General features: G+C 47.7%; 4 protein-coding genes and 1 pseudogene across 8 annotated transcripts in view; 3 read left to right on the top strand and 2 right to left on the bottom strand.

Moving 5' to 3' along the window:
- Window positions 1-527: 527 nt before the first annotated feature.
- LOC127208384 (translationally-controlled tumor protein-like) lies at window positions 528-1,333 on the top strand. The gene has a single exon (XM_051167824.1). The coding sequence runs from the start codon at window positions 618-620 to the stop codon at window positions 1,134-1,136; it is 519 nt and encodes a 172-aa protein (XP_051023781.1). The 5' UTR covers window positions 528-617; the 3' UTR covers window positions 1,137-1,333.
- Window positions 1,334-5,618: 4,285 nt separating this feature from the next.
- On the bottom strand, window positions 5,619-6,892 carry LOC127208378 (glutamine synthetase-like; annotated as a pseudogene).
- Window positions 6,893-7,193: 301 nt separating this feature from the next.
- LOC127208377 (2-oxoglutarate and iron-dependent oxygenase JMJD4) lies at window positions 7,194-13,221 on the bottom strand. 4 transcript variants are annotated; one of them, XM_051167816.1, is made up of 6 exons: window positions 12,793-13,221; window positions 12,466-12,631; window positions 10,621-10,755; window positions 10,183-10,450; window positions 8,430-8,576; window positions 7,194-8,208 (listed from the first exon to the last, which is right to left on the bottom strand). In XM_051167816.1, the coding sequence occupies exons 1-6, from the start codon at window positions 13,055-13,057 to the stop codon at window positions 7,909-7,911; spliced, it is 1,281 nt and encodes a 426-aa protein (XP_051023773.1). In that variant the 5' UTR covers window positions 13,058-13,221; the 3' UTR covers window positions 7,194-7,908. The 4 variants fall into 4 exon arrangements, with proteins under 4 accessions (XP_051023773.1, XP_051023775.1, XP_051023771.1 ...); XM_051167818.1 differs by having other exon boundaries at window positions 10,183-10,414; XM_051167814.1 differs by lacking the exon at window positions 8,430-8,576.
- An 83-nt stretch (window positions 13,222-13,304) lies between these two features.
- LOC127208376 (synaptosomal-associated protein 47-like) overlaps window positions 13,305-26,703 on the top strand; it is a 104,999-nt gene continuing 91,600 nt past the window's right edge. The window contains exon 1 of the mRNA XM_051167813.1: window positions 13,305-13,390. The gene's annotated coding sequence lies outside the window, so the exon portion shown is untranslated. The remainder of the gene's footprint in view (window positions 13,391-26,703) is intronic.
- The window catches only part of LOC127208375 (synaptosomal-associated protein 47), a 35,004-nt gene continuing 21,605 nt past the window's right edge, over window positions 13,305-26,703 (top strand). For both annotated transcript variants that reach the window (XM_051167811.1, XM_051167812.1), the window contains exons 1-2: window positions 13,305-13,390; window positions 23,777-24,314. In XM_051167811.1, coding sequence (XP_051023768.1) covers window positions 23,818-24,314 — 497 coding nt within the window. In that variant the 5' untranslated portion in view covers window positions 13,305-13,390; window positions 23,777-23,817. The remainder of the gene's footprint in view (window positions 13,391-23,776; window positions 24,315-26,703) is intronic.

The following is a 26,703-nucleotide window of genomic DNA, read 5'->3' as shown; positions in this document are numbered from 1 at the left end:
TCCCAAGGTTGGGGTTCAATCTCTCAACATATTCCTACTTCAGTGCAGATGCAAGCCCAGGTTGTGTCACCCCTCTTTCTGATGACCAGCAACTATAAATCAGGGTCCCAGGGATCTTCCTGGACTTGGGTTTCCCCTAGAAGCTCATGTTACTCAGAGAAGCACCAACTGATATTTACTATTTTATTATAAATGGCATTGAATGGGGTCTAGAAAGACCCAGCCATCGCTCTCCCTAGGCACCACCTCCAGGATCCCCTGAATGAGTCTTCTACGAATGTTATGGACATTCTCTTCTATAGACACGACTGATTAGACACTGGTCATTGATGACCCACTCAGCCTTCAGTCTAGAAGCTGAGGGCTAGGCTGAAAGTCCCCAGCCTCTGGTCCTGATCATGCCTTTCAGTGACCAGCTCCACCAGGAATCTACCCTAGAGGTTGTTGGAATGGTGCTGGGCTCATAAGCATGGAAAATAGCATTTATCACATAGACAAATAATTTTAAGAATTGTTGTTTTTTTTCCGCCCGCTCCGCCCTCCCCCCGAGCGCCGCTCCGGCTGCACCGCGCTCGCTCCGCGCTGTCAGGCTAGTGCTGCTGTCCCCTGCCGCCACCATGATCATCTACCGGGTCCTCATCAGCCATGACGAGCTGTTCTCCGACATCTACAAGATCCGGGAGATCGCGGACGGGCTGTGCCTGGAGGTGGAGGGCAAGATGGTCAGTAGAACAGAGGGTAACATCGATGTCGCGCTCATTGGTGGAAACGCTTCCGCCAAAGGCCCGGAGGGCGAAGGTACCGAAAGCACAGTAGTCACCGGTGTTGATATTGTCATGAACTATCACTTACAAGAAACCAACTTCACAAAAGAGGCCTACAAAAAGTACATCAAAGATTACATGAAATCACTCAAAGGTAAACTTGAAGAACAGAAACCAGAAAGAGTAAAGCCTTTTATGACTGGGGCTGCGGAGCAAATCAAGCACATCCTTGCTAATTTCAATAACTACCAGTTTTTTATTGGTGAAACCATGAACCCAGATGGTATGGTTGCTCTCCTGGACTACCGTGAAGATGGTGTGACTCCCTTCATGATTTTTTTTAAGGATGGCTTAGAGATGGAAAAATGTTAACAAACTGGACCCGTCACCATGACTGGCTGCTGCTTACCATCTGTACCATACCAGGACTAGGACAAATGCGACTGATGGCATCTTGAGCTTTTATTTTGACCATGATTTATTCGGAGTGGAGGCATTGTTTTTATAAGGAAAAAAAAACATGGCTTGTAGGTTGTCTAAAAATAAAGTGCATTTAAATTGAAAAAAAATTTTAAGAATTGTATGTCAGGTAGTAGATAAAGTTCTAAAAAGATGTTTCCATATATAGCATAGTCAATGTAGGAAGAGAAGGCAGAGAGCCCTAGAGAGAGGGAGGACGGAGCAGCAATAACATGCACAAATGAACATGTACCTGGGAAAACAGGCTCAAAAACAGATCTGGTGATTACATGGACATGGAACTTTCGATGAGTTTGGGTTTTACTTTTGTAACTCAACTTCTTTTCTTTTTTCAGACAAGTCTTGCTTTGTGGTTCATGTTTGCCTATAACCTCCGCTCTTTCTGCCTCAACATCCCCAATGCTGAAATTACAGGTGTGCACCATGAGTCCAGGCGTGAGTAAGAGATTGTCTCCATTTAAATTTCTCCATGAGCTGTCATCTCTACTGTGACCTAGCCTCAACAGAGTTTCATACTTCGACCACAAGAGTCATAGTGAGGTCCACCATGGGTGGCTTAGATCAAACAACCCTCCGACTCCTGTTTCTACCCCGCCCCTCTTCCCAATGCATACTCTCTATGTGGACCTCAGAATTTCCCAAAACTCATTTTGCTCCCTTTTAATTTGACCCGTGGTTATTTCTAGGTAAGCACCATAACCCTAGAAACGTGCCTCCTATTATTATTATGTCTGGGTGGCACAATGAGGTAAGATAGAGATGACTGGCCAGGAACTGGAACTGCTCTCAGACAGAACCCCACAGTCCACAGGTGTGTTTCCCCTTGATCAGGAAGAAAAGGTGGATTATTGTATTTCCTTTTAGAAGTATTTTTATTGGTTTGAATTTTTGAATATTGATAGAAATTTTAAAAAAGATTTTAAAAAAGATTTTAAAAAATAAGAAATATTTAAAAAATATTTTATTAAAAAATGATAGAAATATTTAAAAAATAAAATTAAAAAAATTTTAATTTCTGTGCATTGGTGTGAGGGTGTCAGATCTTGGAGTTACAGACAGTTATGAGATGTCATGTGGGTGCTGGGGATTTAAGGTTATATTTTGCTACCACATACTGTGTATGTTTTTTTTTTTTTTTTTTTTTTTTTTCGGTTTTTCGAGACAGGGTTTCTCTGTGTAGCCTTGGCCATCCTGGACTCACTTTGTAGACCAGGCTGGCCTCGAACTCACAGCAATCCGCCTGCCTCTGCCTCCCGAGTGCTGGGATTAAAGGCGTGCGCCACCACGCCCGGCCTATACTGTGTATGTTTTAACTCTGGTTTAAGCTATTGTATATATGCATGTCATTTTAAATGCAATGTGAAGTTCTGGTCCTTAAAAGCTACTATTGCAAACTGTTTAGGACAACTAAAAGATGCAACTTAGTTGTCAGTCACCTATAAATAATCACACTTGTAGTCATGTTAGGTACTAGTTTAATTAATTACAGAAATAAGCTCTATTTAGCCTCCTGTATGTTTTCAAAGTTAAGCTAGAAACAAATAGCTAGAAAAAAGCAACATTTTTCTATTTGGATATCCTGAAATAGAGAGGTGGTCTTCAAACACTTTAGAGATCTGCAGACCTTAGCGTTTAAGATGTGTTAGTAACAAAAGGCTTTCCTGACAGAGACGCATGAGCTCCTGGCAGCACTTCATCCTATTCCAAAAACGATGATGGGCACCAAAGAACGACCACATGGAGGTGGCTTCAAATACAGCAACAACACTGGACCAAACTGTCTTTTACCGCGACTGCTCACAGCACGCTGCCTAAACCTAGTCAAGCAAGACACTGGAAAGTGCATCGCTCCACTTTGGCAAGACAAGGTACGACAGTTCTTCAAAATTCCTGCTTCAGAGAAAAGTCTGTCAGATCTTCTTGCTTGGCAGCTGAAGACACAGGAACCTGGGCTGACTGACCAGGTAACCACCAATCATTTCTTCAGTTTTGGAAGAGGCTTGCTCTGCACTTCCTGTTTACTCAGGTAGAGTTTATCCTTCTCAGGTCTCTGATAGTGATGAAGACTACAGAATTACGATCTTTTTAAAAAAAAAAATTTTTTTTTAAATGGAGGTGGGGTATGTTTATTATAAAAGAACAAAACTCCATTTTTGTTGTTGCTGTTTGAGACAGGGTTTCTCTGTGTAGCCTTGGCTGTCTTGTACTCACTTTGTAGACCAGGCTGGCCTCGGACTCACAGTGATCCGCCAGCCTCTGCCTCCCAAGTGCTGGGATTACAGACGTGTGCCATTATGCCTGGCCCCTTCCATAGGATTTTTAAGGAGGAAAAGTATTATTCTGCTGGGAGAGAAGATACTAGGTCACAAAATGACAAGTTTAAACTCCAGGTCTGTCCTCATTTCCTCCAGAAGAACACACTGAAGCAAGCAAACAGGCAATTCTGTAATGTTAGAAACCCTATGGAGTTGATTAAAATCTAAACCTGTTTTGCTTTTTAAAATTGAACATATCAAAAATTACCTACTAGGCTGGGTGTGGTGACTCATGCCTTTAATCCCAGTAGTCGGGAGGCAGAGACAGGAGGATCTCTGTGAGTTCAAGGCCACCCTGGACTACAAAGTGAGTCTAGGACAGCCAAGGCTACACAGAGAAACCCTGTCCCAAAAAAGGAAGAGTGACCTGCTTTAGTGACATGCTAGTCCCACCAAAAAATAACCCCAATAACAACCCCCCAACCCCAATCAGTAACCATGTTCAAGTTGACCAGCCAACTCATACTTGCCACTCATCTTGTGTGTGGTTAAGTATGAAACTTCTAAACCTACGCCCAGGGACAGGTGGCAGGAAGCTGTGCCATCCCACCTGCTACCTGCCCAGAACCTGCGGAGTGGGCAGGAGAACCCTAAGTAGTAATGAAGAAACTGAGCCCCAGATAACCAACACTCCCTCCTCAAGAAAGCCTCGCCAAGCTCCTCACTCCTGCTTGGCACTCAGTGGCTAGGATGGTTTTCTCAATTAGAAACACATATATCAGGCTGGAGAGATGGCTCAGAGGTTAAGAGCAACAACTGCTCTTCTAGAGGTCAGTTCCCAGCAACCACATGGTGGCTCACAACCATCTATAATGTGATCTGATGTCCTCTTCTGGACTGCAGGTGTACATGCAGGCAGAGCACTGTATACATTAAAAAAAGAACACACACACACACACACACACACACACACACACACACACACACATCTTTTTTTTTTTTTTTTTTCGAGACAGGGTTTCTCTGTGTAGCCCTGGCTGTCCTGGACTCACTTTGTAGACCAGGCTGGCCTCGAACTCACAGCGATCCGCCTGCCTCTGCCTCCCGAGTGCTGGGATTAAAGGCATGCGCCACCACGCCCAGCTACACACATCTTTTTTAAAAGTTTTTTTTTTTTTTTTGATACAGGGTTTCTCTATGTGTACCCTTGGCTGTCCTGGTATCACTCTGTAGACCAAACTAGCCTCCAACTCACAGAGATCTGCCTGCCTCTACCTCCTGAGTGCTGGGATTAAAGGCAGGCACCATTACCGCCTGGCAACTTTTTTGTTTTTACATTTAAATATAAAAATACTACTTACTCTGCTTTGTGTTATAAATGGAGGACCAGGAAATAGAAACCTTTTCTTCCTTTATGATAGGGCCATCATCTACCAAGTGATACACTGAGCTGTGTTCATGGAGGGGAGCAACTCCCCTCCCCCAGGCAAGGGAAGCATGGAACAAGGGACGAACCTCCAACTCCTTCTCACAGAACTTCCATTTGGAATAGAAAGTTGGTTTCACCTTAAGAAATAACAGCTCTCAAGTCTCATCTTGGTGTGAAAGCAGGAGAGAGGAATGGAAGGATACAAGTGATGGGATAACAATTGAGTTGTAATCCAAATAAATTAATAAAATTAAAAATTAAAAAGAAAAAGAACTAACAGCTCTCTACCAATGGGGGAAATGTCAATCTGAGCGGTTGGACATATCCTTTCAACTCTCCTGAAGAAAGAAGTCCTCTACCTCACAAATGCACCTGTTTTATGACAGCTATGCCTACCGGACGTGCATTCCTGATGAGATGAAGTTGTGTGTTACCTTTCCCTACCCGCCTCCCTTAGAACACTAGATAAGAAAACAACAACAACAACAACACAACAACAACAACGCAAAACAAAAAACAAAGGGTTGGATGACCCCTCTACTCTGACCAATAAAAGCAAGATTAACTGGGCATGAGGAGTAAAACGAGCTTGATATTCCATCCTTTGAGTTACAAGGGGGACAACTGGGAGAGGGAAGGGTACAGTGGGTGAACTAGGAAAGGCTCAAGTTCACTAGAAGTCTAATCTACTTAGTGTTTTTACTGGAAGGGCTTGTCACCAGTCTCTTTAAGAAGACACGTACAAACGATGGCTTCTGTCACCGCAAAGGGGTCACAATTGGCAGAAGGGCGGGAGTCTTCAAAGTAACCCTCTTCTCCTGCTGACAGTCTGAGGAATATGGATGCTGGCACTGCAGTTGGCAATGCCAGCAGAAAAGCCATTGGCGTTGGAGGTTTTGTGGAATCAGTCAGACGCAGGGCATTGCCCAGGCCTCCCTTGGGATCGTAGGCGCGAATGTGGTTCTGGTGCCGCTTGCTTAGTTTGTCAATGGCTCCCTCAGTATACTTGAGATCATTTTCTTCCCGCATGACCTTGGTGCTAAAAAGTTGGTATGGCAGCCTGCACCATTCCAGTTCCCAGGAATGGGCTTGAGGTTAGTAGTTGCTGTCATCCCGAAGTCTCCTCACACACAATTCAAGATGAAGCAGGCCGCCCAGAGATGCTCTCCCACGCGGACTCCTTCACAGGGTCCCATTTGACATTCCTACTGGGCAGGCATGACCTCAGTATTTGTCCCTGTGATCCTACTCCTGCACACAAGCAAGCCGGGTAGTGAGCCTTGGGGCCCAGGGAAGCCATTGGAAGGCCATCTGTTCCCATGAGAGTATATTCCTGTTCCACTCCAAACCAGGGATGCTGGTTACGCACCATGTCCATTATCCACTCAGGTGTGCCTTAAATTGGTCTCTGCAGGCTTCCGGTTATACCTGAAAACTTCACAGACCACCACCTTGTTGGGTTCCTTGCTGAAGGGGCCCCTAAACATGGCAACAGGGCTGAGATACATGTCACTGTTAGAACCTTCAGACTGAAAGGTGCTAGAGATGTCAAAATCCCACTCAGGTAAACTCTTCTACACACTTGGGCGCAGAGTCGAGGGTGCGGTCTGGCAGTGCAGTCCTCCTGTTTCATCAACCCAGATATACATGGCGTGGACTTTCTCACCCTGAGGCAGGGACATGTACACTTGCTTGATGTCTTTGTTCAGTGGGAACTTGCTGAGGTGGCCATGGTGGAAGGTGTTCTGTGCAGTGGCCAGCAGGATGATGGGCGTGTGGACAGGCAGCAAGAGGGAGGTGACGAGAGGAGATTGGTGAGGTAGGTGTTCAGAAGGTCCCCTCTACTCCCATTCTTGATGCTCTAGATAATTATAGTCCTACAGTTTTCCTTGTTATTAGATTCAGAAAAGAAAAGCTGATAAAAGTGAAGAGTGCAGACACACATGCGGACAAAGCATCCCCATCCATTAGCTAAACAAACCTTTAATATATATATTTTTTTAATGAAGAATTTTTCTGAGTTAAAAAACAAACAAACAAACAACAACAACAAAAACAGAAAGAGCCAAGCAGTGGTGGCACATGCCTTAACCCCAGTTCTCAGGAGGCAGAGGAAGGCTGATCTCTGAGCTCCAGGATGGCCAGGGCTACACTGAGAAGCCCTATATCAAAAAACCAAACCAATTAATCAATCGAACAAAAAGCCCAAACCAAAAAGGATTGTGGTGGTTCTTTTTTCCTTTCTTTTTTCTTTTCTCTCATACACCTGTCTTTTCTGCAGGGCTCCCTGCACTTCTGCTTTGGGTCTGGCACTATGCCCTCTCAGGCCGCAGATGGGTTAGCACAGCAAGCCAGGCCTTGAAGGAAGGCTGTGGGGAAGAAGACGACTTGGCCCTCAACCTGCAGCAGCCATCTCCATCCTGGACCAGTGCCTGGGTTTTCAGCCACTGAGCACTGTGTTTCCAGCCACAGGGGAACAGCACCCATTTTAGGAAGTCCCTGGTTCACTCCTTCTAGTACAGTTGGAGTCTGGAGCTCCCAGGACAAAAGTAGAAGACAGAGAGGCTTGGAGTGTGACTGCAAATGTACATATATATTTATGTCCCAGGTCACACAGGGACACCTCCAAGGTAAGCAGATCGGATGTCCATCACTCAGGAGTCCTAGAAACACTAGGAGAGACAGGAACGGTCCAAGGAAACCTGGTTTCATGATCACTACTCAATTCAAGTTCTTGGCAGGCTTGCTATATGCCAGACAGATGAACATCCCTCTAGCCACCATTTTGTCTGGACCATCCTCAAGATTCAGGGCCTAGATACTGGGAAACAGCATAGGATGGGCAAGACTATGTCTGCCCACCCTGCTGAGGTGCACCTACAGGCTTGAGGCCCATCCTAGGCCTGAGGGGAGCGCACCCTGCATTTCCTGGGGCAAGAGGCTGCCCTCTGCTACCTTTCTTCATCTTGATCTGCAGCTACTAAAAAGCCTCGGCAGCAGCCACAGCATCCTCGAGTTGCTGCAGCAGCTCCTTGGGCTGTGGTGAGAATGCGCTGGTGTCCACCCTCTGAAAGTCAGGATGTGCAACCACAGAGGCCAGCACATCTGCAAGGCGGCCAACATCAAACGCAGCCTGCTGTAGGCCCAGTCCTAGGCTTGTGCTGTCCCCTGTCCCCTCCTTCACTCCTTGCCTCAGGACCAGGAACCTCTTCTCAGCGATGACCTTGAGGAAATGGTAAAACTCTTCAAAACTGATCCCGGTGCAGGACTTCATGATGACCTGGGCCAAGAGGAAAGGGCAGGTAAGGCCTGGGGCACATCCACTCGGACTGCTCTGTGTACACGCTCCCTCCCACACACCCGCGGGTCAGGGGCTGAGACGGACCCAGAGACAACGGTACTAAGCCAGGACAGCGGCCAGGAGGACCTGAGTCCTGAAGCCTGGCCCTGGCACCTGTACCGGACTTAAAGCTGACTCAGCGTGAGCCAGCTGCTTCCCACCTGGCAGTGTTGGTGCCAATCAGGCATGGTGTCTTTCCACTCTGCAACCTCATGCTGCACTGCCTGGAGCTCTTGCTGCAGGAAGTGCCACATGTTTGCCACGTTGCAGCCATTGACCCAGTTGTGGTTGATAGAGATGGTGTCGTCCTGGAGGGCAGAAGACAAGCTGAGCTGAGGCAGTAGCAGGCCTCCCCTTGGGTGAGCAAATCAAATCCCATGCCATGCTCACGGATGGGAGTGAGCACTCTGGCAGCGGGACATCATCTAGAATGATCTGAGAAGATAATCACTGAGGAACTGTCTACAGTGGATAGGCCTGTGGGGAGACTGTTTTAATTGATGAGGGAAGAAGACCCAGCTCATGGCGTAGCACCATTCCCTAGGCAGAGGGAACTGAACTGTGTAAGAGTAGGGAAACTGAGCCGAGCAGTAAGAAAGGAAATGTGTGTATTCTTTCTCTATTCTTCACTGTGCATGGGATATGGTTTGTCGTTTCAAGTGCCTGCCTTTACTTCCCCTGTGATAGGCTGTAATCTGGATGGAGTAAACCCTTTTTCTCCTAAGTTGTTCTTCACCAGAATATTTTATCACAGCAATGACATAGTAGGCAAAGGCAGAAAGCAGACACTCAGCCACTGTAGCCAGGAAATGTGGATCACAAGTTGTGATAGCCTAACACATTGTATGAGAGCTAGACCCTCATAGACCCATGGCAGGAAGCAGGTTTGAATAGGGCAAGGGGATAAGTTCTCGTTAGGCTTGAGAGGCCTAAAATATTTTTTTGTTTTGTTTTGGTTTTTTTTGAGACAGGATTTCTCTGTGTAGCCTTGGCTGTCCTATATTTGCTTTGTGGATCAGGATGGCCTTGAACTCAGTGATCCGCCTGCTTCTGCCTCCCAAGTGGTGGGATTAAAGGTGTGCGCCACCACCACTGGCCTAAAAGATTTTTAAAATTGGCTAAACTCTCGATATAAGAGACAAGCAGTTAGACAGACCCAGGGAGTGACCGGGGCTGCATTCCCTCCTGAGCTCTCACGATAGGGTTCCCTAGCAACCCATCCAGATGGCCACTGAAACTACAGTCAAAGGCCACATAGCTGGATGGGCCGCCACTACATATGATCTCAGTGCCTATGTCAGGGTCATAATGCTCTTTGAAGAAACAGACTTAAAAGGTAGGAAAACTGCTGTAAGAAGATTTGAACTCACAGCTGCAAAGAAGAGCCCCCTGAGATATCACCACCTAGTGACCGATGCTAAGAGACTCGTTTTATGGTAACATTCCTTGCTACCCACCTGAGACAGAGTTACTAAGAAACCAGACACTTACCTGGACAAAGTGGTGAATAAAGAGAACAAAGAAAGCTAAGCCATGGGTGGTCTTGGTGCCTTCTTTCTATAGCCTGTCACTTTTGGACATTAGACCCCCTTATATCAGTCAACCATTAGAAGACTTCCAAGCTAGGTCTCCCTGCGTTAGGGGCTTTGGGAGTAAAGGCACTTATAAAAGGCCCCAGATCAACGGCCCTGTGGTTGCTTCTCGATACTATTGAATTTGGTGTCAGGTGCGGCCCAGCACTAACTGAAACTTTAAAGATTCCTCTTGCAATTACAGTGCTTTTGAGTCTTAGTGGTCTTTTGGGGGTCTCAAGATCTGGGCAGAAGAGGCTCATTGCGGCTCTCCCACCCTATCCTAGCCTAGCAACAGAGAGGGAGGGAGCCTGGCAGAGGAGGGTCATGTGCACTGCCTTACCAGGTTGTACACTTGATGGTGCCACCCGCTGGGCACAAACACCATCTCACCAGCCTCCTGTATGACTTCAAGGGGTAGGCTGTCGTGTTGGATCCTGGGATACAGGCGCGTGTCCAGGAGCTCAGGGGAAGTCACATCATAAGGCAGGCCACCATGGCAGTCCCGAAGGGCTTCCTCATGCCCTGGCGGGAAGAACAACCATTTCTTCCTCCCACAGATGTTGACTGACCAGCTATAGGAGCGGAAGATGTCTGCATGGAACGGAGACCTACAGCGAAGGCTTTTGGTTTGTGTCTTGTGGAATGCTGCATGGACCCTGGGTTTTTTGTTTTGCTTGTTTGTTTGTTTGTTTGTTTGAATATGACTTTAGGCAATGCCCCAGGTGGTCACACCTCCCACCTCCCCTTCACCCGGTGCCCAATTCCCTTCGGTCATTACCAGGTGCCTCTGGGGCCCGCATAGACAAAGCGGTAGTCATCCACATTGAGGACGTCCCAGAACTCATTCAGCCAGTCTGAAGAGAAGTACACAGGCAGCGTGAATATGTCTTCCAAGTCATCCACCAAAGAGTCTCTGAAGAAAGCACAGGAACTACAGCACTAACCCACCCTGTGCCCCACCCGAACAGACCCACCCACATTTAATGTGGCCACCTAACATCACCCAGAAGTTGTGGGCTTCTTGACAGCTGCAGATCCTGAGCTGACCTTCAAATTGTTCAGATCAGAATGCTGAAGGCAAAATGACTCAGAGGCACCCTGATAAACACTCCACTCAGGCAGTGGTACTGGGCCTCTGACACCTGGTGAACAGCATCCTAGTTCATACGCACGCGTCTCCTGCTTTTCTTCACTAATACGAGAGAGTCTAGAGGTGCCTGGCAACTCCAGGCTGCAGCCCCAGGTGTGAGAGCCCTAAGACCCATCAATGCGCCCCCAAACACTGGATCATATTAATACCACCCTCAGGGAAGGCAGAACTCAATCAACATCATGCTGGAAACACTTCTAGTCTCATGTGCCCATAACTCCCAACAAGAGACAGAGAAAGCAACAAGTTATCTGCAGCTCCCCAAACATGAGGACCCCCTGCCATGGAGACTCTGCTCAGGCTTTGCTCCCCCTGTGGCCTCCTGATTATGCCACTCCAGACATTCTGCCCTTTTTGGTTCCAGGGTATTCCAGAGAAAAGTACAGTCAAACACTGGGTTTCGAATGAATAATTTCCTAGCATAAATGTGCCAGTGTAATATTTGGGGAATACTCATACCAACATAAAAAGAACAAACAAACAAACAAAAAGGACGAAAGAAATGTTTACCTAAAATTCCAAACTACTACACACAACAGAGTGGACCCATCAGTCTGTTTCTGCCATGTCCAAAACCAGGACCACTGTCTGGTCACACTTCACCCAGCTCTTGCTTAAGTCAGCTCTAGGCCCAAGGAAGGAGTACGGCGGCGTAGCTGGAGGCTGGTGGAGCTCTTGCACCTGGTCAGTTGTGGGAACCACAGGGGCCTGAATCCCATCCCACTCTACAGTTCTGGGCCTTATTTTGCACCCAAGCGATACAAGAACTCAACTGTTCACGGCTCACTCAGTGTTACACTGTGCCTTCTGCTGGGGGTCTAAATACAACTGTCTGTGTTGGGAAAGCAGACCAGGCAGAGGAAACTCACACACCTAGGGTGAGCATCACGTGAGCCAGGTGGTAAGCGCAGGCAAAACCCTTGAGATGTAGGAGGTTGCCTGTTTATGATGGGCTTATGTACGGACATGTTCAAGTGGAAAATACACATTTTAAAAAGTATAAACAGCACGTGTTTGGATGCTCAAGGCCTTAGCATTCCCAGTTCCAAAAAGAAAAGAGCAGCAGTGTGCCCAAGTGCATGACAACCCTTTCTTAGTACACCAGCAGAGCACACTGTACAGGTGTGATCATGTCAGTAGATCCATGGGTTGGATGGGGGTTAATGGCTTCATGACGCTGTCCATCACTAAGACAGAAGACAAATCACATATGGCTAGCCTGGGAAAACAAAATTCAAATTTCCAAGTATTTCTGACCAACTAAATGAGCCATTTCAAGCCAAACTAGAGTATAAATTCAGGTTTATTGAGGGCATCTCTTAGGAGGGTTCACCCACCTCACAGGAGGGGGTCAGTGAAGTCGACATGCAGTGAGAGACAGAGAGATAGGAAATGCAGAGACAGAGGGGAGGCAGAGTAGGAGAGGAAGAGAGAGAGAGAACACCAAAGCCATACACCCGCCTGCCCTATTACCTGCACAGGTGCCAGTCCTTGAGGTAGAGGCAGCCCCGCGGAGAAGAGCAGCCTCCACGGTTGTACTCTTTCCAGTAACTGACATAGTCACGGAAGGACATGTGCTCCTTGGGGTTTGAATTGTATTCCCGCACTCCACAGTTAGCAACCGGTACAACGACATCGCCTGCACCGACAAGTTAAACACAGAAGTGGCAGGGTCTTACGTAGAGTTCACCCTCTTGGGCTCCGACCACCCTCTCGACGAATTACCCAGATGCCACTCGTCTGTCCGGCCCTGGCCGCCCTCCCATGCCGGGTTTAAGCTTCCTGTCTGCGCCCTCCTACCATACTTCTGCAGCAGGTAGTCGAAGTCAGGCTTTCCCTCCGACGTCACCCAGCGCCGCCGGCTGCCCCAGTCCTCGGTGAAGGAGCTGGAAAACACGCAGGGCAGGTTAGGCAGCAGGAAGCCCTTCACGAAGTCGGCGTAGGAGAAGGCAGCCGGCGCCTGAATGAAGGTCACACTACTGGGAGCGGGCCCACCAACGCCAGGAACTCGGCCTCCGAGGTCCCGGTAATGCTGCTCCGCAAAGGTGCGCGTCTTCCGATCCATGCACGGGGGAACCTGACCCCGGACGTCAAGTCCCGCTTCTCACTCCGCTCCAAATGGGGTGGGGTGGAGGACGAGAAATCCCCTAAAACCAGGTCGGAGCAGAAACCACGGTGAGGGAGCCCGGAACCAGAAACCCAAAGGAGCGACATTCCAGCAGGAACTCAAGCCTTGGCGCTCCCAGGATGTGCGCGTGCGCCCTACGTGTGCCCGCCCTTCTGCACAGGCGCAGTGGCGCTCGCTGAGTGGCGGAGAGGCTTTCCAGCTTCTGGCGTCAGTGTTTGGTGGTCCCGTGGCGCGTGGCAGTGCGTCTTCTGCGCGCTCCTCCTGCCTCAGGTGAGCGGTAGTGCTAACGCGCTCTTAGGCAGTACGCCACACCAACCCGGAATGAGGAGGTGGACGTGAGTCCGAAACCTCAAAAGATGACAGGGTTCTGAGGGATGGTGGGGGATAAGGGTCCGCGGGAAGTGGTGAGATTCCGGAGTCTCAGGGATAGGTTGAGGAGGAACCTTTACAAGGATTATGGTGTTAACCTAGAAATATCACGGGGCAAAATAAAAGGGAGCAAAGTGAGTTTCGGGATATTCTGAAGCTCATATAGAGAGTATTGAATTAGAAGCTGGGCGTGGTGGCGCACGCCTTTAATTCCAGCACTTGAGAGGCAGAGGCAGACGGATCGTTGTGAGTTCGAGACTAGCCTGCTTTGCAAAGCGAGTCCAGGACAGCCAAGGCTAAGAGAGAGACCCTGTCTCGAAAAACCAAAACCAACCAAACAAACAAAAGTATGCATTGGGAAGAGGGGAGGGGTAGAAACAGGAGGCAGAGGGTTGTTTGATCTAACTTCCCCATGGTGGACCTCACTGTGACTCTTGTGATCAAAGCATGGAACTCTGTTGAGGCGAGGTCACGGTAGAGATGACAGCTCATGGAGAAATTTAAGTGGAGACAGTCCCTTACTCACACCTGGACTCATGGTGCACACCTGTAATTTCAGCGTTGGGGATGATGAGGCAGAAAGAGCGGAGGTTATAGGCAAACCTGAACCACAAAGCAAGACTTGTTGAAAAGAGAAAAAAGCCAGGTTACAAAACCAATAAGACCTCAACTGATCCAAAATTCCATGTACAGTTAATCACTAAATCTGGTTTTGAGCCTGTTTGCCCAGGTATGCTAGGTCTTACCATTTTATTCCTGTTGCCTCCTCCTTCTCTCTGGGGTTCTTTTCCTACCTTGACAGTATGCTATATTTGGAACAAGGTTTTAGATGTTTAATCTTCCTGGCATGTAATTCTTAAATATCTTTGACTGTTTGAGCTTGTAAGTGCCATTTTCCATTCTAATGAGGCCAGAGCCATTCAACAACCACTACGGTTAATTCCAGGTGGAGGTGGTCACTAAAAGACATGATCAGGACCAGAGGGTGGGGACTGTCAGCCCAGCCCTCAGCTTCTAGACTGAAGGTTGAGTGGGTCATCAATGGCCAGTGTCTAATCAGTCATGCCCACAGAATGGAATGTCCACAACATCCCCAGAAAACTCATTCAGGGGACCCTGGAGGTGGTGCCTAGGGAGAGCGATGGCTGGGTCTTTCTAGACCCCATACAATGCCTTTTATAATAAAATAGTAAACATAAGTTGGTGCTTCTCTGAGTAACATGAGCTTCTAGGGGAAATCCAAGTCCAGAAAGATCCCTGGGACCTTGATTTATAGTTGCTGGTCATCAGAAAGAGGGGCTTGCATCTGCACTGAAGTAGGAACATGTTGGGAGATTGAACCCCAACCTTGGGATGAGAGGTAATCTTAAGGCTGACATTATCAGACTGAATGGATTAAAGGATGTTCTTCTGTCCACTGCTGAGGACTTTTTAGGGTCCTAGAATTCTGTGCTTTGATGTGAGAATGGAGGTAGTTTGTCATTCCATAAAAGTATGAAACCCAAACAGTGATTGCTTCTCTTATTATTATTATTTATTTATTTATTTATTTTATATCCTAAGCATACCGCCCACTTCTCTTCCCAGTCCCACCCTCCCTCGAGCAATTTCTTCTTTACTTGGTGTCCCTAAGAAACGGGTCAGGGTCAGCAGGGACATATGCTCTCAAGATCACTGGGGCAACCCTGCCCCTGATACAGTCACGAGAACATGACCTCCGGTGCCCTGTTTGAATGAGTGCTTAACTCTCTTCTTCACATGATGGCTGGCCTCTGGGTGTTATTAAGAGCGTCAGATATATGAGGCCTGGGAAGAGGCCTGAAACAAGGTGTGTGTCCATGGAGTTCCCCAACTGGGAAGTGAGGTGATGCAGATCCTCAGCCACACACAGACCTATGGAAACTACGCATCCTGGGCAGAGCCACCCCAGAAGCAAACAGGAAAGGCTGGAGTTGGCACTGTGGAGGAGATGAGGTGGAAACAGAGGACGGTCTCACTTCTCTGGAGAGCCTGCCCTGAAGCTAGCTGTGGTGTTTGGTTGAAACCCCCTCAGACAGCATGGCTGCGCCTCCCAGGGAAGGAATGGGAACTTGTGAGGGAGTGGAAAGAGGGTCTGCTCCAGAGCAGGGGCAGGTGCTGGAAAAAGCCAGTCCTGCCGCCCCCACTCGCACACACTGCCCCACTGTTCCCCTCTCAGCCCTGTAGTGGAAGGTGTGCAGCGTCACATGTTGTGTTACCTTGGAAATTAACTAAAAGGAGGCTGTTTACTTGCTGTTGAGTTTTTCTCAAGGGCACATGGGTGATGGAAATGCTGAAAGAGAGCCATTCTGTCAACCCCAGTGTGTTAGGAGTCACAGTCAGTGACGTGGGCCTATTCCCGGAGAACGTCATTTATGTGAATGAGCTTGACAGGCAGGGGTGTCTGCCATGGCTTCCCAAAGCAACTGTGCCTGTTACTTGTAGGGTCCCCTCGGGGCTACTACTCTATTCCCTGACCTGGTGGAGGCCAGTTACAGCCTGACAAAGGCAGACGCCACACAGAGAACTCAGAAGCTGTGCATCAGTCAGGCTCATTCTCTGTGTGTGCACTGTGTGTCTATGAGGGGCACAAGGCTCACTTCTGGGAAGGCCACCTTGGTGCACAGGTTGAGTTGGCTTCGGGAGGCTCTCCAGAGAGCTGTGGTGGCCAGCATTTGGGAAGGTAAAGGAGCTTGTAAGTAGACAGTTTAAGGTGGAGAAGCAGTTCAGATCAGGACAGCGAGGAGCCTAAGAATGAGGCATTGGAGTGGGCGTGGCTGGGATTTGCTCTGATTATGTGGAAGGGTCTGCTGCTTATGATTTGTTTTGCAGTGTCTTTTCCCACTCTCCCAGAACCCGAGCATCCCATGTGCTTGTTGACAAAGTTAATGGGATTGGCTATAAACTGTAACCTTTGCCCAGTTGACAGAATTTTGTAGATGACGTTCACACACCCTGGTTGAGTTATCTGTGGTTGTTAGTGACAGTGACAAAGACCTACAGCCCTAGGCCTGAAGCAGTCACCACATGGCCCTCACACCAGGTGCGTGTGCCTGGTGCAGAGAAGTGTGAAGCCAGTGATGCTGAGGATGGGGATGGGTGGAGTCCCTGTGGAGGGTCTGGCTTCAAGGAGCAAGAGCCCCTCCTTAGGACTCAGTGGGAACAGTGTCCATCTAGGCAGGTGGGAAGGCCATGGGGGCTAACCCTGAATGGGCAGCTTCTGCTGCATGGGCGGGAACAGTTTTCTCCTTTCTGCCCTTCCGCTTAATATCTGTTTATTTTGGCTTTCTGTAAAAGACATCCTGGAAATCTGTGTGGGAACAGATGTGGCCATATGTTTCTCCTTTGAATTTGTCAAACACGGGCACACTTCTTGTACTTATCGTCTGTGGTGTCATGGTGACAAGTGCTTGCTGTTCCTTCCCTCAGCTTTTGGTTTTCTGTCCTAGTCTCTTTGTATGGTAGAATGAGTTAGAGCTGGTATTGATCTGAGGTCTGTTATTTCACTAGCGGGTACACAGAGGTCCAGGAGGTGAGGTAAAGCTGTGGAGGAGCTGGAGGAGCAGCTGCTGGAACCATGGCAGCTTCTTCCTTTGCTTCTGGGCTGCTAGGCGTGGGGACTTTCTGGGGAATGTGGGGACAATTTCGCTGCCCACTCATGGAGTACCTGCCAGTGCTCTGCTCAGAGAACAACCCTGTGGAGCAGGTGACTGATGACACAGACTTTTTGTGGAGACTCGCAATGCAGTCGTGTGTTACCCTGTTTCCTCATATATGATTTCTGAAATCTCTTAACCTCTGAGCCATCTCTCCAGCCCTCAAAGACCCTTTATAATCAAATAGTAAACATAGGTGTTTCCCTGAGTTCTGTAAGCAGGTTAAGAAAATGAATCCAGTCTGAGAAGATGGTGACCCCTGACCTCTGGGCAATGGGTCATGTGTAGCCTGGGCTTGAGGTTGGCATCTGAAGTGAAGGCGTCTTAGGAACTGACTGTCTTCAAGTAGATAAGGTTGCAGTGTAAGTGGACCAGAGACACCTAGCTAGTGTCCACATACACAAATGTGTTTGCGTGTGACAGGACTATAGGAGAAACTGGGGTTGGGTTTTTCCTTACATGGACCCAGGCATTGAACAAACTATTGTCACTTGAGCAGGTCAGGTTGTAGCTGAGTCATAAGAAGCCCCTTCTGTCCAGGAGGACGAGACACGGCCGTCCTCAGAGTTGAGTAGTGCTCTGTATGACTCCCTGCCTGTAACTGTCACCTTAGAAACCATGGCTGCGCTGAAGGGGTTCCTCTAATTCTGAGAGGTACAAGACAAGAGCTTTTAAAGATATTGCTTTGTCTATGTGTGTTTTCCTGCATGTTTGTGCAATTCATGAATGCAGCGCCCTTGTTGGCCTGAAGAGGGCATCACATCCCCTGGCACAGGAGTTCTAGACAGTTGTGAGCCATGATATGGGTGGTGAGAACACAGCCTGAGTCCCCTGGGTCCAGTGTTCTTAGACAGCTGAGCCCATGTTCCAGCCCCACCTGTGACTTTCCAGGGTTCAGAGGTCACATGCATGGCTTGGAGCTGCTCTAGCCTGTGACTCTAGTCTTACTGGGGTCTAGGTGGGTCTTTTGAGTCATGGAGGGATCAGTACCTGCTCCTGTGTCTCCTGGCGTTATGGTGGAAGGCTCATCATTGGCTAGAGTTCAGGAACTTGTTGCTTATGCCCCACTGTGGTTTATCCAAGTAGAAGACACTGCCCCTGGGATGGCCCTGGCGTGCCAGGGAGGGGCTCCTAACGCAGACTGTCCTGCTGAAGCCCTCCCTGAGAAAGACAAAGCAGCCTTCTGTACAGAAGGAAGTGTCTCCTGCAGCTGAGAAAATCCCCCTCACTTTTCCAGTGACATCAGGCTGTAAACTTCCTGGCTGTTTCTCATGGAGCTTTCCTGAGTTAAAAGGGAGATGTGTTTTATTTTTAATGCGGGGGATCCTCTTGGTGTGGGCAAGGACAGGTTGGTTGCTAGGAGGTCTGGCTCGGACTCTGCATAGGACCTGGATGTTCTGCAACTTGGATCCTTTCTAAAAATAACTTTTCCGTATCTTCTTTTACCTGTGATGATGACAGAGTTCTCGTAGCTGGTCAGGCAGCTGTCTTTAAGAATGCCTGACCTTCAGTCCTGGAGCTGCTGGACCTGAGATTTGCTGGTTTGGGAGCTGGTGTATGACTTGTGAGAGCCATAGACATATACTGGGAGATGTGGGTCTGCTCTTGAGGCTGTGGTGGAGTAAAGCTCTAAGGTGTGTTTGTGAGGAACCTCAGCTTTGTTTTTACCTAGCATGTCCATGTTGTGTATATTAAGGATTGCACAAATAAGTTTCCTTGTATATAGTAAGCGTGACACACATAAGTTTCTTGTTTACATTTAGTGTGACACAAATAACTTCCTTTCTGTATATTAAGTGTGACATAACTAAATTTCCTTGTGTATATTAAGTGTGACACAAATAAGCTTCCTTCTGTAAATAAGGGTGACTCAAATAAGCTTCTTGTGTATATTTAGTGTGATACACAAGTTTCCTTTCTTCCTTGGCTTCTCCTGCCTGTTATGTCTGCTGGTTTCTACCTCTGCTTCTAACCAGGTGCTAAAAGCTAAAGCCAGAGAACGTTTTAGGTGTGGATTCCCTTGAGCAGTGTCCTCAACCTTCCCAATGCTGTGACCCTTTAATACCGTTCCTCTGTTGCAATGCCCCCCATCACTATTGTGTCTGCTATTTCTCTTGTTATTCCATAACTGTGATTTTGCTACTGCTGTGAATCCTAATATAAATATCTGATATACAGGATATTGGTTATGTGACCAAGGGCCTGTTGACCCACAGGCTGTGAACCAGTGACTTAGAAACCCTAGGAAAGGTGGACTCGAGTCACAGCAGCAGACTTCTCACATCCCTGATGGGTGAGCTTCCATGTCACTGTGGTCTACTCAGCGTCTTTCATAAGTGTTTGATGAAGGTTGCCATCAATAGGACTCCATGTGGGATGGGCCCTCCGCCATGTCCACTGTGTCCAAGCTGAACAAAAACGTAGGAGTGTATCTTACAAGGAAGCTGCTGTGTGTCAGAACCTTGAATGGAATGTAGTTTCTTGTCCTCCAAGAGCCTCAGTCAAACAAACAAGATGTGTCATACTGTGTCCTTGTCATCAGCTAGCCAGAAATTGTGACTAGGAAGGAGAAGTCCTTCTAGTCCTGAGCCTGCAGTGCCCAGGGTCTAGAGGGCTGCACTGCAGGGCACATCAGAGATGTTTAGTTCCGAGCTCTGGGAAGAGGGGCCTGTTGCCCTATTAGAAGCCAGGCTTGTGGCTCTGCATATTCAAGTTGAAGGCTTGCTGCTCTGAGCTTTACTTGGCAGCTCTTGTAGCCTGTGGCCTCTGCTGCTCATGGTCAGATCTTGAATAGGCCTCAGGTCTTGAGATGCTCTGCTCCAACAGCAGCTTGTCATCTCGGTAGAAGGCGTAGAGTGTTGGGGCCCTTGCTTGCCTTTGAGAGGCCAGCATCACAACTTTCCATCCTGCAATTTGGGATCCCTGGCTGCTAAGGCTTGGCAGCTCCCGCACCTCTTCCAGGGACCAAAGCCTTCAGCTGCTCACAGTCTTTGTCATTTTTGCCACCTCTGCTCCCCACCACAGTCCCTTGCTGGTACTCCCTACTTCCCTTCCTGCTGTTGCTGCCTTTGCCATTGTTACCACTTTTCTCTTTATGCTTAGCCCACCTTCACAATAGAGACCAAACATAAGCTAAAATGGGCCAATGAGATGGCTCAACAGAGAAACATGCTTAGTGCTAAGTCTGACGACCTGAATTAATTCCCCAAGGATGCACATGGTGGAAGGACAGAACCAACGCTTACATCTCTCTTTTATCCACCATTCAAACTAAGGACACTTGCTTACTTCATTTGCCTTAGTGGCCTACAGAGGGAACTCTGGGAAGGAACTGCCTTCATGGAAGGCCCTTCTCTTTGTTCCTAGCTGTGTGCTTTTACATTTTCCTCAGCCTGCTGTCCCCTTGGCTTTCTTTTGCCTGCTTGCCTTTTATAAAATAGTCTTCCCTTTTGATGGACTTCTGTTCTAGTGAAATTTGTTGACAGTACCTCTCATGGGATAGCTGTTCATATAGTACTTTTATTTTCAGTTGTATGGTCCTCAGGAAGGCCTGTACTAGTTAGCACTGCCAGCAGTGTGTGTAGGGTTGCCATTTCTCTGCTTGCTCTCCAGCACTCACTCTCCTCAGCCCTCCACCACAGACACTAGGGATTGAACCCAAGCCTCACGTGTGCTTGGCAGTGCTCTGCCCCTGACAGCTGTGCCCTGCTTCTCAAGGATGTTCCTTCCTAGGCTCTTTAGTCTCTCGCTAGCCATTCTTCCTGGGGTGGTGTAGCCAGAGTTCTCTTTCCTGGTCATTCGTATAATTTGTGAAAACATTCATTCACATTTTAGCTCTTGTTAATTTCATTTTTGGTGTTGTAGAATCATTGTATATTTTGATATTAATCTTTATTTAAGAGTTATTTGTTTTATGTGTTTGAATCTTTTCCTGCAAGAGGGTATGCAAGCGTATGCAAGTATTGCCCAAGAAAGCCAGAAGAGGCTGTCGGATGCCCTGGGACTGGAGGTATAGCCCGTTGGTCTGTCATGTGGGTGCTGGGAATTAAACCCAAGGTCTCTGGAAGAGCCATAGAGTCTTCCCTCTAGTTCTGAAGGCTATTGATCTTTTAAAATTTTGTATGCATTGTTGCCAGGTGGTAGTTGTGCACACCTTTAATCCCAGCACTTGGGAGACAGAGGCAGATGGATCTCTGTGAATTTGAGGCCAGCCTGGTCTACAGAGTGAGTCCAGGTCAGCCAAGGCTACACAGAGAAACCCTGTCTCAAACTATAAGAACAACAGCAACATTTGCATACAGAATAAAACACTGAACTTCCTGGTTCTTCTTCATGCATTCATAACATGTATTTTCTTTCTTGATTACGGTCATTTTGACTGTAATGAGATGAATCTCAGTGCAGTTTTATTTGCATCTTTTCCCCTTTCCTTCCACTCCCTTCCCTTCTCTTCTCTCCCCTCCCAGGAAGGTCTCAAACCATGTAGTGAAGGATGATCTTGAACTTCTGGTCTTGGGCTGCCACCTCCTAAGTGCCTGGATTACAGGTGTGTTTGCTGCCAACCTCACTTGATTTGCATTTACTTGGTAGCTAAAGATGGTGGACACTACTATGCATCCCTCGGCCATGCATGTGTTTTATTTTTTGGTACTGTTTGAAACAAGTTCTTTCTATGTATACTAGGCTGAAAGCTCTCCTCCCTCAACTTCCATGTCCTGGGATTGCACCGGCTGTTTTTCACTATATTTAGTTGAAAGTTTTCTTTTGTTGTTATATCTTTGTATGGGTTTGGTATTCCTTGACCTCATAAAAAGAATTTAGCAATATTCTTTCTTTTTTAATGTTACTTAAATTTTGAGAATTGAATCATTCATTCTCTAAATGCTTTGTGAAATTAAGGTAAAAAGTCATCATGCCTTTGATTTTTTTTTTTTTTTTCTTCTAAATACGTGGTTTCACTATCTAACCTTGGGCGGCCTGAAGCTTGCTATGTTTATGGGAGACTTTTAACTTCCATCTTATCTCTTTTTTATTTCTTATTACTGGTATGTTTGGTTCTTTTTATTCTTTTTGGTCAGATTGTATTTGTCTAAAAATTTGTGCATTTCCTTTAGGTTTTCCAGTATGTTAACCAAGTAATTTTTGTAGCAATTTCTTTTTTAAGTAGATTTATTTTTGTTTTGTTTTGTTTTTTTGAGACAGGGTTTCTCTGTTTAACCTGCACAGAGTTTTGACACAGAGTCAGCTTTTGTGGGTCTGTTCCAGATGGTGCCGTGTTTAGTACAGTGCTTATCTCTAAGACTGGCTCCTCAGAGGGGGGTTCAGTGAGCGAGTGAAGGAAATTCCCAATGACTCCACATCACAGGGCCCGGGGTTCCTGCCCCTGCCACCTTAGTATGCCTCCTGCCTATCGTGGCATTTACATATCAGGGACTTATAGACCTGGTCACTGATAGCAGAGCCCCTGTAGCCTACAGCTCAGTTCAGTGTTTCAGGGATCATGCTAAGATATTTCCTAAGGAGTCAACTCATATCATGAGAAAACTGTATTTGAGAGAGACAGACAGGGCTGGGGGAAAGACACACATAGAAAGACAGAGTCAGAGACTCAGCCACAGAGAAATACAAGGGCAGGGAAGGTGTTTTGTACTTCACAGTGCAGAAGACTTTCCTGGGCACTGTCAGGCCTAGCTTTTGCCCAGTCAGTACCATATAGTGTGGAGCCTCCTTTCCTGACTAATACTTGGTATCTGTACAAAGAAGGTTGTGTAGCATATCTGATAAGGGTTCATTTAACCTTGTCATCCATGGCTTATGACTGCCCTGATGAATATAATTATAAATATCAAATTTCCAACAATAGCCAGGTATGATGGCACATGCCAATACTCCTAATACTGGCCAAGAACAGCATGGGAACTTGAGGCCTCCCTGGGCTACATAGCGAGTTCAGAGCTGGTCTGAAGTGCATGTGGACCCTATTACAAAAACAAAACAAATAAGAAACCCAAGGGCCAGGGATACAGCTCAGCAGCAGACCACTTTCCTAGATGCACCTGGGTCTGATCCTCATCCCTCAGGGAACACAGAAGTAGAACAAAATGAAACTACAACAGTCCACTGTTCACGGCCACACAACACCCTCTGTGTATGAATGCCTCCATGTACATGTGACTCTAGGTAGCTCTGAGGTGACTGTCCAGGAGGGGAACATGTGTCTCTAAGACTTTGCTGTAAGCAGTTGGACACACAGAGAGTGAATTCCAAGACAACTCTTAGGAGGTCTGTAGGAGAACTTGTATGCATAGACAGCGATAGGGACATCACAGCCACGTGGCCATGTGCATGGGAAGAGGCCGTGCCTTGTCTACAGCACTGCTCCTCATGGTTTGTGCAGTGGGCATAGGACTGGAGGATCTCATGTTGGGGGTGATGGCACAAGCACAGTGTTTGGTTCTGATCTCAGTCTTCTCTGCCCTTTAGTGGCTGGGCAGGGCCCGGAACTCCCTTGAGGCTCGGCTTTCTGTCTCGACCACCCTCCTACTGTCTGTAATCTAAAAGAAACTGATCCTTCAGCATCCTCTGCCCACTCATTGTTTCCTTTTGCTCACAGACAGATACTACGGCCTCTGTAGCCCAGCTCCCTAGGGGCAGATGAGCAGTGATGTGCATGTCCACTCCTGGCCTTGCTCCTACTACCTGGACGTTGAGAAGCGATGGGTTCCCGGGAAACTGACGTTGACACCTCACTCACTGAAGTTCAGTGCAGACAGAACTGAAGAGGTCCTTGTCGGCCTGCCCCTCTCCAGCATCACTGAGATCAGGAAAGAGGCTTCTCTCTTTCTCTTCAGTGCCATCACCATCCTGGAGAAGGGCCAGGCCAAGCACTGGTTCAGCTCACTGCGGCCCAGTCGCAATGTGGTCTTCAACATCATCGAGCACTTCTGGAGGGAGCTGCTGCTGTCCCAGCCAGGCACTGCTGCCAACACAACCTCCCCCATGAGCAGGGGGCAGGAGCTGATGGGACTGATGGCTACTTCCCAGAGACGCATGGAAGACACAGCGAAGGTCCTTCACCACCAGGGCGAGCAGCTAGACAGCGTGATGAGGGGCCTGGAGAAGATGGAGTCAGATCTAGATGTGGCTGACAGGTGGGCAAACCCCAGGGTCTGCTCTGCCTCTGCTGGGAAGGCAGAGCGTCCTCTGGACAACGTCATGGTTACCTCATTCCCAGCACCTAGCGAAAAGGCTATGTACCGACCATGTGCACTGTACTGTAAATAAAGAACATCCCAGTTGTTTGATTTTACCAGTAAAGACTCAGGAGCGAGATGCTGAGATAAAAACTTGCCACCTCAGAGAGGCAGAGAAAGCACCCAGCTGAGCTTCCTACTCAGCTCACATCCTGAAAGCAAAAGCCAGAAACCAAAAGCTCAAAGCCCAAAAAGCCAAAAGGCAAAGCCCAAGGCCAAAAGCTTGCTAGCTCAGCTGGCAGCCCAGGAGGAAAAGGCCAAAAGCTCTGTCTTAAATACCCTTCAACTCAAAGTCCCTCCTTTCTGTTTAATCTACGCCAAACAAGAAACAGGGTTTTACAGTTTACAATCCCTGCGTTCACAGTGGCATCAAAAATCCTGCAGCAGTGAGCGTGAGACTCATCCTAAAGAGCCGCTGCTGTCATTACCTGGATCCTGTTGGTTCACAAAGAGGAGTGTCCATGCTGTGATGGGCTGCGTGAGGGAGGGTGTTGCTCTGTTACTGCGTGTACTTCCTGTGTGCTGATCAGTCCTGTCCCCAACTCTCAGGTCATGAGTGTGACCTGTGTTCCCTCCTGGTGGTGCTCTGCTTTGATGGGGACAAATAGGCTTTTTGCTTTTGCGTGCTTTTGTGTGTCTTTGAAGTATGTTTGTGATCCCATCATTGTCCTCACTGAGCTTCTCCTACAAGATCGGCTTCTTTCTCACATCACACTTAAAAAATGCGACCCTTTTGGAGCTGCCGCTTTGTGTACCTGTGTCCTTTCCGGGTGGCCTTGTGTTTGCTCTTCCTTTTGCCTTCATTCTGGTCTGTACTCTTGAGCTTTTATTTGGTAGATTTTAATTGACTCATACTGCAATTCTGCTTCCTGTCTGTTGCTCTCATCTCAGCATTTCATGTGCCTTGTTGTTTCATTTTCTTTATTTACTTATTTATTGGTTGTTCAAGACAAGGTTTTACTGTGTAGTGCTGGCTGGCCTGGAACTCAGTTTGTAGACCAGGCTGGCCTTGAACTCACAGAGATCCATCTGTCTCTGCCTCCCTGGTTCCTGCGATTATAGGTGTGCATCACTGCTGCCGAGCCTGCTTGTTTGTTTGTTTGTTTGTTTGTTTGTTTTTATATTGACAGGTCTCTTCTAAGTTTTCTCTTTTTCTGCATTTCTTTATTTTCTGTTTTTGTTCAGACACATTTGTCCCAGGGTCCCTGTGTAGGAGGACTCCAGGACCCATTGTCAATAAAACTTCATCTCGGGTCCCTGCCTCCCTCCTGTAATGTGAGCCCTGTAGGCCTTGCTTGCCTTGGAATGAAGGATCCAGCTCCTTCTCCCCACTCTGCCCCTGCTAAGCAGTGTCTCCTCTCAAGTGCCGAGCCTGGGTGCAAGGTCGCAATGTCTTCCTCCAAGCCAGCATGCCCTGTCACTGACCCATTCCACCCCTGTTCTTAATGGTTGCTGGTACCACCTTTGTGGCTGCACCTAGATTTTCAGCTTCTCCCACCATTAGTTTCCAGGCTCTTATGGCTGTCTCTCCCTGTCCTAAGGAAAGTGATTTCAGCTTGCCATTCGTGTACATCACTCCCTGGCCACTCTTCCCGAGGCCCATCTTTAGGAGTGCCCTTTTTCAGCATACCATGTTCCGACTTGTTTCAAATTTTGGTGCTTATTTCTCAGGAATTAATATGGAAATGTACTCTTTGTGGGTTTTGCAATTATAGCCCTATTATCCACAGTTCTACTTTCCTGTTTCAGTTATCCCACAGAGTTTCTCTGCAAATATTAGGTAGAAAAGTGGACCTCTTTGATAACCTGTAATGCCAGTGTCACTCTGAGTAGCCAGATTGCCCAAGCCTCTTAGGATGGGAGCAGCTCTTTGGCTTATCTGCACTGTTCACTCCCCGTGTCAGTCACTAGCAGCCACTTTGACTGTCAGATGTGTTAGGTGTCTTAGTACTGTGGTCAGCAATGTTAACAATGACCACAGTTAACAACGCAGAAGTAGCCGTACCCACAGTTACATATGCCAAGGAGAGGCCATGGGGCAAAGCACAGGAAGATGTTCTGTAAGGAGACTCACATAATTCCTAGTGCAATGTAGTAATATAACGTGGTCTGTAAATAAGTTCATCCTAAGTGTATGTGTTAGAAAGGCAGCTAATAGAGGGTTTTAAATTGCCCTTTGTTTCTGGTGTTTCTCGGGGCCTGGGACTTATGTGTCTGTGGGTGATGGGCTGGGACTGAAGAGCACGCAGCGTTCCCTAGCCACTGTGTGGTGGCATGTCCAGGCTTT

Source organism: Acomys russatus, chromosome 25 (assembly GCF_903995435.1).
Source record: "Acomys russatus chromosome 25, mAcoRus1.1, whole genome shotgun sequence".
Taxonomy (NCBI): domain Eukaryota; kingdom Metazoa; phylum Chordata; class Mammalia; order Rodentia; family Muridae; genus Acomys; species Acomys russatus.
The sequence above is the reverse complement of the archived record's forward strand: the minus strand, read 5'-3'. Positions and strand labels throughout refer to the sequence as shown.

What these genes read in the sequence shown, in the direction of transcription:
- LOC127208377 (XM_051167816.1), bottom strand. Translation starts at nt 13,057, where the DNA reads ATGGATCGGAAGACGCGCACCTTTGCGGAGCAGCATTACCGGGACCTC. An exon ending in AAGGACTGGCACCTGTGCAG is followed by an intron (nt 10,756 to 12,465) that starts GTAATAGGGCAG and finishes TGCTTTCTTCAG; the next exon opens with AGACTCTTTGGTGGATGACT. An exon ending in ATTGGCACCAACACTGCCAG is followed by an intron (nt 8,209 to 8,429) that starts GTGGGAAGCAGC and finishes CTCTTGGCCCAG; the next exon opens with GTCATCATGAAGTCCTGCAC.
- LOC127208384 (XM_051167824.1), top strand. Translation starts at nt 618, where the DNA reads ATGATCATCTACCGGGTCCTCATCAGCCATGACGAGCTGTTCTCCGAC.